This window comes from Opisthorchis viverrini (assembly GCF_000715545.1).
Source record: "Opisthorchis viverrini unplaced genomic scaffold opera_v5_98, whole genome shotgun sequence".
Taxonomy (NCBI): domain Eukaryota; kingdom Metazoa; phylum Platyhelminthes; class Trematoda; order Opisthorchiida; family Opisthorchiidae; genus Opisthorchis; species Opisthorchis viverrini.
This window is the reverse complement of record NW_008751755.1, coordinates 654,457-665,468: the sequence shown is the minus strand read 5'-3', so window position 1 is coordinate 665,468 and position 11,012 is coordinate 654,457. Positions and strand designations below refer to the sequence as shown.

At 41.8% G+C, this 11,012-nt stretch overlaps 1 protein-coding gene across 1 annotated transcript in view; it reads right to left on the bottom strand.

Annotated features, from left to right (window-relative positions):
- The window catches only part of T265_05313 (hypothetical protein), a gene marked incomplete at both ends in the record, with an annotated part of 82,770 nt that overhangs the window by 60,585 nt on the left and 11,173 nt on the right, over positions 1–11,012 (bottom strand). The window contains 2 exons of the mRNA XM_009170296.1: positions 124–288; positions 6,427–6,632. Coding sequence (XP_009168560.1) covers positions 124–288; positions 6,427–6,632 — 371 coding nt within the window. The remainder of the gene's footprint in view (positions 1–123; positions 289–6,426; positions 6,633–11,012) is intronic.

Genomic DNA, 11,012 nt, shown 5'->3' with positions numbered 1-11,012 from the left:
TGATGATGATGATGATGATGATGATGATGATGATGATGATGATGATGATGATGATGATGATGATGATGATGATGAATCGGGTGCACCACTGAAGCGAAAGAGATTGAGCAATGAAATGCTAACCTTTAAGGTGAGCTCCTCGACAACGTGCTCCATTGCATCCAATGTGGTCTGAAGGTGGGGTTTCAACGCTTCACAGTGCTCAACGACGGCGCGTTCGGTTTCCTGATAAACAAACCGGGGGAATGTGTTGGAATGTGTCTGCCTCGAGGAATTATCATTGTACGACTGCATACCCTACTTGTTTCTGCGGGCTTAGTAAAGGCTTTTGGCATACAAATGACGGATTTCAATGACAGGATGAATGGTAAATCAAAGTTTCGTACATTGAAACGTCGGACGAATAGCTGAAAAGGACGACTTAGATTAGTCACTCGAGAGACCAGCGTCCTTCTGTCAAGAGACGCATTCCAGAAAATAATGCAATGAAACGCATCTGGCTTGACAGAACCATGCTTTTGAGGTTGTTAAAAGCCTCTGATGGGTGGGTAATTAGACTATGCAATGCAGAACGAGTATTTTAACTAGTAACTTGGACTCAGTGGGGTCGGTTCCTGTATTTTCTAGACTGGCGGCTGTTTTAGACATGACGGGAATCAATCTTTAGGACCATAAACAACTTGAACAGTGTATTGATGTAAATAGTGAGCTTTCTTGATGCAGTAGTCATCCTCACAAATAGAGTGTTCTGCATACGGTGAAACTTCGCCGATATATTCTTGAACCGGGACATGAAGTAGGGGGATATTTCCACATTAGGCCTTGTTTTAGCTAGCCTGTGTAGGGATTTAGCATATGGATGCCTTATCCATCCAAATTTGTAAATTATGTGTTCGTTCTTTGTCGTTAGACCAGTAGTGATTGACCTCTTTATGTTTGACCATCTTCACGCGACCATACTTCTGACGGGCCCCATTAGAAAAACGACCAGTCGAGAGGAAATTATAGTTTGTTTAGACCCCTTAGTAACTTTTTTGTGGTTGCTTTTGAGAGGTACGCCAGATTGTCTTGGGAAGAAGGAATTCTCTCGCGATAGATGAACTACTCACGCTTCATACGTTGCGCTGGTTGGGTCACCAAAAGAGGATAATCTGAAGTATACTCGATAATACACACTACAGGTGTGATGGCGTATACTACCGATGAGACATTCAAGTAGTATGTAGTTTTCTCGTAACTGCGCTTCGCGTCCAATGGAAGGTAGGACTGCTTTACAGCATTCCTGTACAACTGCATGATAGTCAATGAATAACCAAGAAAGTTCGAAAGGGCGCGTTCAAGTGGAGGACGGATATCCAGTTTTTAAAAACAAGGTGCATATGAGAGGTTAACTTTCCTGTCCATTAGTTTGTGACGGTTTTATTTGTTGTTTTCTGCTAAGCAACTCCAAGGTGCAGGGCTTTCCTCATTTCACAGGCATGGGCAAGAGGTTTTCTACTCGAACTATAAAATTTCATGTAACATTGGGTTTCAGGAACCATATTTTGTGAAGAGAGAAATAAAGTTTTTACATATTACTCTGCAGTCAAACAACTACACCATTTGTATTCACATTTTCCACGTTTTCACACTTTTGGAACCACAGAGTCGTGTTGTATGGCTTCACCTATATCCCTCAAACTATCATCCTTCCAACCGGAACAAAGGTTACAGCCTTAATGCAAGCGTAAGCCCGACAGGGTCATTCGAACAGCTAGGTTGAACGATAGTCTTGAACAGATCAGAACTGGCTTTTACTGATTGATCTTATGAAAAATTGTATTTCTGCGCAAAACCTGTATAAAACAGCCTCTCTAGTAAGTTACCTCCCGAATCCTATTGAGTGTTATGTGCCACTGTTCAACACACGTGTTGTGCTTGGTTAGGCGCTTGTTCCAGACCCGTTCCAACACATTTCCCTCTCGTGAGTGAAGACCCGTCTGCGACAGTTGCGAGGAAGCTGCAAATGTTTGGAGTGAACTGGATCTCCGAACGATTTCCGGTGGCGACGAAATAGGATCCAGGAAGCCATTGAAGTTTTCTGTTTCCCCTTCTTCTCTATTCTGTAAAACGGGAAAAATTGCCACGACTTTAGAGCTATAGGCATGATTAAATTAAGAACAACTTACATGCAAGTATCATTTTTTCCCTAGCTAAACTTTCTTTCTTCTCGCAGAAGTATGCGGCTTTTTATGCGTTATAACTTAAAAGTTTCTGCGCCTCTCTGTTTTTGTTCTAAACAGTACGATTTGTCGTTCCTTGCGTGGTGTTCCCAATTTCTCAACCCTTTTGTTCAAGAATCGAGTCGACCGTATAAGAATAGTATGTGAATGGTCCCCGCACAGGTACTCGGTTTGAAAACGATCCATCTCGGCCGGTAGGTCTACATTCAAATCTCTGGGAGGAAGGATAAACTTTGGAAGCACCAGACATTTCTGGGAGTGTAGCAACCTGCACCTGACGTTGCCATGCGTTGGGCTACATTCACGATAGAGTTAGAAACCTTCTCCTGCCGAGAGGTAGAGTATACTTATTACCAACCCTACGTCAGCTTAGGTTGTTTAAAGCTCTACCTGAACAGAGACACAAACTTATCCAAAGATTTTGATGACTCGGGCATTGTTACCGCCGCACTTTTAGATTCCTTTCTTCTGATGCTAATCGATGCTAATTATATCCTTCATCTTCTTCATGATTGTGTCCTTTAGCACGCTTGACCTTGAAAAATTTCATCATCAGGGACTGCGCCCACTTGATGAGCCCCAAGAAGGGGCGAAATCGGTCGTGGGCTGTCAAAGACTTTTCAGCTACCTTATGAGTAGTACACTACGAATTCCGTCATTCTCCTTCACAGGCATTCAATTCTGATTCTACCTGTGTCCACGTGTTAATCTCTTGGAGTATTAGCTGGAAACCGCTTGAATTCAACTTTCTCAGTTAGATTGTCTGTGAGGCAACGCACCACTAGTGCCCCTGTGAATATTTCAAACAGATACACAAAAAACCCCATTGCTACCTCTTTGCAATTTAGAAGAAGAATGTTTAACTAATGCCTGCTCCGTATCACAATATATGAAGACCATTAAATTAGACGCATTCAATTAGACTCAATATTTGCACCATTAGGTGCAAATCTCAAAGAGGGTCTACTTATGGATTAACAGATCAAGAAATCTGGAACTTCTATATTTCACACCAGCAAAGGTTGCAAAGTGGAACCCAGGAGTCAAGGACAGAAGTTGCAATAGCACCAAACAGTGGACGATAGTGGGAGACCACGCTCAAAGGTCCCCTGGTCACCGACCAATCAGGACACAAGATAATCTACTAAACATTGGAAGCGCCCTACCGATCGAAGTTAGGCACTGGCTATCAAACATACGCAACGTACAACCGTTGATGCGTCTCTACCCTTCACACGCACCCTCCCCGAACAAGGCACTGGTGATACCACCTCGACTTGCGATAAAGCGTTGGCAATAAAACTGCTTGATTCAGCGAACGAACTGACAATCATTTGCGCTACGTGAGCTGCCAACAGTCTCCTCACTACCGTATGCTCTAGAGTCTATCAACTAGAGAGAACCCCCCATATTGTGAGGTTAGCGAATGCCACAGAATTCCTCATTTCACGAATCTCCTCAAAACCAAAATCCGGCAGGATGGGTGTCCGCATTAAAATGAATCGCTTGGCACAGGCTTCCTCCTGGGCACTGTGTAACCATACCGGACTCAAAAGAGCCATCAGAGTGAAAACAAACTTATATATGCACATCTCTAGTGTAAGCAAGAAAACAAATATTGGCCTATGGAAGAAATGTGCTGATGAGAAAAGTAATCCACTCATAAGAGCATTCCCTTTTTTTCTTGCATTTTAACTCACCTCTAAACGACAGATTTAATACTGATAATCAAATTTAGTTTGATCCCTTTCAAATGTGAACTGTTTCTTTTCTACTCGTAATTTATCGACACATCTTGCAGAACTCCATACACAACTCTGTCAAAATCGTCCCATTTTGGGACGTTTTGTGTGCTCGCCCTCCCACGTACAAATCCAGGGTTGTCGCGGCATTTCTCTCATTCGTTGGGGCAAGCTTTCAACTTTTCCGTTCAACTTCTTAAAAACTTTTACTAAACAAAATACCATTGGCGGTTCAGCATTGATGAAAAACGTGTCACTTCACAAACAAGGTAATTATTAGACAGGTATTAGTACAGATAATTCGCTTCTGTGGTGAAAACACCAACACAACCAAGTCATCGAGTAAAATATTTGTCAATGTTATGTCTGACTGTTTCTGCTCCAGTGCCTGATGCCAGAAAAAGAACTCATCGTAGAGGAACAAAAACAACCTTATTCCAACAAGCGTGCTAGTGTAAAAGTTACAACCACCCCGCGCTATTTAAAGGGCACTTTCTGACATTGATCCAGGATGCCTGGTAGACGTTTAGTGAACATTCATCAATATCGATCGTGATTCCATGAAATGCCTGAACGATGATCATATTCAGTCGTGCTTCTGTGGCGTGTCTGGACACTCATCGGTTTTTGCTGAATCAGTTGAATGATTGAGTGGCCTGAATACTTTCCGGCTTTCCTATTGAGATTTTGGTGGAGTTTTAGGGTCTCAGTAGGTTCTTGTGTTCTGAGGTTACTTTCAGAAAAAAGACCTTCCTGATAGTCAGATGAAAATGGCCTTTATCGTACGGAAGTCACGAAGTAGTTTGCTGCATTCGAAACGGTGTGAGATAGTTATTTTGGAATCTGTTAGAAGTGTCTGGTTTGCGCTTGGAGGTAGTTCGCTCTCCTTTGGTTCTGCAGCAGTCCGACATCAGGTACGCCAGACTACATTATCCAGACATTGAGACTTCTGTACGACACATGAACAAGTTCGTGAGTCATGATCCATTCGGTCGAGTTCCCATGATGGGGACACCCTAGCAGTTGAAAGTACTCTCGCTGGCTGAATGATCCACCGAGTGTGACCATAAGGTTAACGGCGTTCAGAAATCTCGAAAAATGAGAAAACCTTACACCGCACTCAATCAGAAGTAAACTAACGGGCAATTATGCCGATAAAGTCGTCGGACACTGAACGAGACTCAACCTGCTGGACTGGGTCCATTTTTACCAACACCTTTGTATCCAACGTGGCTGTATATCTTCCCAATCAAGGCAGCGTATATTATTCATCATACAAGTATATTTGCAAGCGAGTGAAACAAAATTGTCCTCTAGTGAGGATGAGTTCAGCGGGCATATCTGAAGATAGCCACAAGACTGGCTATGCGAGAAGCCTTGGTCTGTCGTACAGCTGTACCACCCTTTCGTGGCCTATCTGTCATGCCACCCCGGTACAAGGGACAGGCTAGCAAAGCCGCCATTACTGAACAAACCGATCCATCTAGATTTTTCTTAAGTTTGACTGACCAAGAGATAAATGGCTGTCGAATTTTTGACACTTTAATATGAAGGTTGAAAGGCCTTATTGTTTTAGAACTTTTCCATTGTGGGCCATCCTCTCAAAAAAACAGTGCCGGTCATATCAGTTTCTCTTTCAGTGTGCGTTTTTCCATACTAGAAAGCTTTCTGTGCTAACGCGGATTGTAACTAGGCAAAATAACTTCCAGGACGAATTCTGTTTGGTCACTGGCAAGCAGATGGCCTTTTGGCGGTTTTGGAAAAAAATAGTGCTGCCTGTATCGACATGTACATCACAAATTCGTGTTCCAAATTAATGTACATCGATACTTCGATCGGGACTCAACGGAGCACACTCAGACGCCTTGAATGAGGCCAGAAAACAACGCTGGCAAGAAAAGATATTTCGACGAGGAGTTGAATAAAACAAAATTCAAGCTTCTGGAAGTTGGATAAAGTTCTTTGTTTCTAGAACTTCTATCCGTGTAGCCAGATAGTTTCGCAAGAATATTGTCAGAGATAGAACGGTCAACGTTCCTTTTGCATAAGTTTAGTGAAAGAGTTCTTTTAAGTGTTCTGTTCAAAAATGCTCACCATACCAGACCAAATTTACTTGTCCAAGAAGCTACTCTTTATGTTGGCATAAACTGAGTCTTATCATCAAAACTTCCTTTTGGTACCTTTCCGTCCCCCTGCCGACTGCCATTTTATGTGAACTATCGAATCATGGCACTCTTACATTTTATACACAAACGAGGACGACAAGGTCGTTTTAAAAGAAATGAAATCAGCTAAAGGATGTTTGATTGCTTTCTCATGGACTCAGAAGTTTGGATGACTACTTTACTAAAATAAATCCCATTTCAGCAAAATGTTTTGTAGATGCGCCTCATTTACCTGAAACTGAAGCGTATTTCTTTTTGATGATGCAAACTGTATTACACGTCTGAACAAAATCTTACCTCGAAATAAGTGATCTCCATAGCCTTCCTCTCTGTAACAGATGAAAGGAATAAAACGTGAATGGTAACAAGATTACCAGGTGCCAAATTTTCTTTGTGTATCCGCCGGATGGATGGACTCCTTTGGGGTACTTTTTCAAGTGCAAGTCGCAGTTTGACCTGAAAATGTGTAAAACAAAGTGTGTTATCCACGAGAGGAATTCTCTCTTTGGTAATATAGGCTTATTAAAACCGAGGCGATACATGAGGCGCACTGATCAAGAATGGTTCAAACATTTCAACAGTCGTGTTCTTATACGTTACGGCAAAGAACAGTCTTTGTTTAAAATGCGTACATGTTTTAACTTTTAATTTCTGCGTCTGTTTTGGCGTCGCATTAAAGTAACCTAAATTACAATAAACGTAGTGCAGCGAATGGTAAATAAATCACACTTTTTCTACTCACAAAACTCCTGCATTTCAGACAGCTAAACCATAGAGTCCAGATGATAAACCGTCTTCACATCACCGGGAATTATTGTAAATTACCCTATTTAGTTGGAACCACAAACTCACCTTAGCTTCAAACAGTAGGACGTGGCTCCCAAATGGAACGGCCCTGGTTTCATAGAATAAAATTATCCCTTATCAAAAGAAGACCGACTGTTGATTAGCAGGTTATCTTGATGCAGGGAACCGCTCATGACATTCACCACATTTGAAACGCATTGCGAAAACTCAGCCTCTAAACAACTTTTAACTACTCATGAGTAGCACAAATTACGTGCACAAAATCAGGCCGCAGCCTGGTCGCTTGCATGAAAGCTGGGGTTAAAATGTCGTATTTCAACCAGGATCTAATCAGCAGGACATTAATTTAAAAAATAATCTTATTAAGTTGACAATCATTCCAAATAATCAGGTGGGTCTAAACCTTATTAGGAAAATCCAGAACCTTACCAGGGAAGACGGATTCCTTCCCACCTTTACTTCGATTGACTAGTAAATTTCATGTCCGGCGAACAAAAGACATCGGACTGACAATGTGTTAGGATTATGATTTTTTTTATTTGTTTGTTACTAACTTATGAAGTTTTACAGAATGGTCACTTCCGAAAGCACAGTATCATCTCATATTTGTGCACAGTGGTAATACATTTTCCGAAATACATGGCCGTTTCAGACACGACGGTTGTGTACATTAGAAAAAACAGCTCTAAATAACGGCTGAAGGACACCCCAAAACTTTTTCCCCATTGGTTTCTGTTTCCTGACAATCAGTTTGCACGAGATATCCGATAAAAGTTCAAATCACTAACACGGGCATCTGCCTTTATCTCAGTTTGTGTAATGAGCACATCAAAGTTCCTGGTCATTTAAGCAAAGGACCATGATTAGATTATTGACCGTGTTCAGAACATTCAGCTTCAACAACCTCTGGTGCATTCTGAAGCCAATTGTGATTTTTTTGTTGATTCATGTCACGCTAAGGTATCCGTTTTACAGCACAGTTCCTCCTGTTTTGGTAATTTTTATTGTTTTTGGTACACTTCAATCAGTCAGACTAATTTGCTACCTTAAGAAATTTTTACATTCATATTCTAGTGGTAAATCAGTACCGGAAAATTCTACAGCCTCCGATGCACAGCTACCCGATCAGTCTCCCAAAATCACTGATGAGCGAAACTTTGGCAGATAAACCCGTTATACGGCAGGTACATCCATATTACGGGTGGTGATGATGATGATGATGATGAGCTGTCCAAACATGAAACTCAAACGAAGCCAAGCATTGGACGAAATAAGCAAGAGAGAAAAATTCCCTGATGGTCGCATCGTAGAACCTGGAGGGCTAGTTTGATGGCTGTCTTCCACAATGACCAAGGGATTAAAGGATGGACCAGCCTCAAAGGTCACGTGGACGCTGAGCATTCAGAACACCAGCTAACGGACTGACTAGTAAGCAAACAACCGATCACAGCTGGAGATCGGTGTGTGCCACTCGCTGGTACATTAGTACATCCAAATAGCCTCATGTGGTGCATACACTGATGCACCGCTCCTCTCCGCTCCACAACGACGAACTGATAATTCCACATTTAGTGCTACCTGTGGAAGGAAGAAGGCCTTCTCTGCGGAGTTATTTATTAGAAAATGCCAACTGAGCAGTTACAGACTATTGGACAGGGAGGCAAAACCCTCATATGCATCTTGTTTACAAAAACCAAATATCCATCTTCTTCTTGAACGCGTCTTCCTGAACCTTCCTGGACATTCGTTGACTGTCACTCAAACGCAAGCAAATGCGACTCCACAAATTCCCTAGTAGATCTCACTTTTCAAGAGACGCGAAGCGGATTTACGAGAGAACATACTACCCCCATCCCCATCAGTAGTATCCACTGCTACACTGGTAAGTTTGCATCTTCCATCATCTTATGAGTGAAGACCACAGTGACCCAGCGTTCTGCACTGCCAACTAGGTTCGTGTTTCATTGGTACACGTTGTGAAGATGGTGGATGGAAAAGACGAATCAACCCGTGCTACTTCATATCGGTTGAAGTGAAAAACGCACCCAGATCATTACAACAATATCAGTTATCGAAATAAACAAACTGACTGTGAGCCGTGGCAGGGTGTGCGATCCTACTGACAACGAAGCAAATCGTCACACGGGCTGAAATATCAAAAATTCAAAGTGGCTGCAGCCATTGCTCTGGATGCACTAACAGAGAATGTCCTCAGTCCTGGTGAAAGGGGGAAGGCCTTCGCTGCGGATTTATCTATTAGAAAGTGCTAACTCAACTGTTACCGACTATTGGGCAGGGGGGGCATAACTCTCATATGCATCTTGTTTACAAAACTGAATTTCCATCTTCTCCTTGGACGCACCTTCCTGAACTCTTCTGGATATTCATTAATTGTTGCTTAATTTCAAGTAAATGATACAAAGCGACTCCACAAATCCCGTAACAGATGTCCCTTTTCAAGAGACGCAAAGCGGATTTGCGAGAAAACATACTACTCATCAGTAGCATCACCGTTAGACCTTGGCAACCAACATTCTTTCCAATAGCAAATAAAATAATATGACGTAATATAATGTCAAAAAGACCGTGCCAGCACAGCACCGTTTTGAACTAGAGCCCTTAACGGTCAGCCCCATTTTCCAATATGTTTGTGCAAAGAACGCGTTGCATCCCTTTTTGAGTAAATTAACAGAATTAGCACCTATGTAAAGAGTTTTCACTTAATCTTCTTTGGTTGAAGTTAAGCATCAGGTATGATCTTAACTAGGTGCTGTGCATATGCCAAAACTCCCTACAGTGCACTGGGTGCAACCTTTCATAAGATTCCGCCGAGGCCTTTTGAACTGGATTCGGCTTCGCTACAACGAAATCCAAAGAGTATCTTTTATCTTGAGTAAGCAAACAGTTAGTATGACTGGCAGTCATCTAAACTTTCTGGACAACCAGTTTTGCAGTATTTTATAGTATTTATAGTAGCGTGTATAGTAGTAGTATTCATAATAGTATTTATAGTATTTTATATGTCTTGATAAATCTCAGCTTGATCATAAAATAATCTCTTTATGAATGACTTTTCAGTACTGCTGAAGCTGCTCAGTGTTCATTAGAGAATTCCTTGGCTTCCATTTGATGATAAGCTCAGCCGACAGATTACGGGGTAACCAATACTGTAGGAGACACAAGTAAACGTATCAGACCATGTAGAAGGCTACTGCCTACGGAATCTTACACATCAGAAAATTTTTATCAAATCATGCTACCGTACTGCTTACCAAACCAGAGTCATTTGGAAAACCAGCTAGACTAGCCACCAAGAAAACTCGCGGTTCATGTGCTTAGGCAGTTTCAACCAGACAAAACGGTTTCGTAAAAGATGACCAAGCTCAAATATACTTGTTTCTGATTCTATTTTAATTAAAACGCTTATCTCGGAAAAGAAACGGAGGGAAAGTGGCTCTGATCTTCAACGAGCAACCTTAAACCGAACCCTTGTGGTGTGATTTTGGTGAAATATGGGAGAGAAAGGTGGTGTTTTGGAGAAGAAGCCCAACTGCTGTCAAATTAACTTTGGGAAGTGCAATGTCCAAAAGTGTGGCTGTTGATTCTAACAACACGGTCACCAGATGGTGCAAGATGGGAAAAGTAGAATCACAAAACCTAGGTATTTTGTTATCTGAACGGTGATCTTCCAGCCAGTAGGCCAGTAGGAATCCAAAAGATATCCTTATCATCGCGCCTAAACGCAGTCAAAGATTGAGTAGGCCCTCTAATAGGTATTTTTCCTCAGAGGCGATCATCTGCATCATTATTATTATTATCTGTAGGAACCACAGTGTGATGAATATGACTGATGCTTTATTCAATGCTCTATTCATTATTCTCTTGTTTTAATATTCCATATGCTGTACATATTCGCCAATTCGAATACATACGTGCTGGTTGCCACTCTTCGCTGAATTCTGGATTTCTAGTTTGTCGGGTTATACCGATATACGTACGAAACTTAATTCCCACATTTTGGCGTCGCGATTGGAACAATTCATCATGCCTGCCGAAATGGAACCATTAGATGTTAA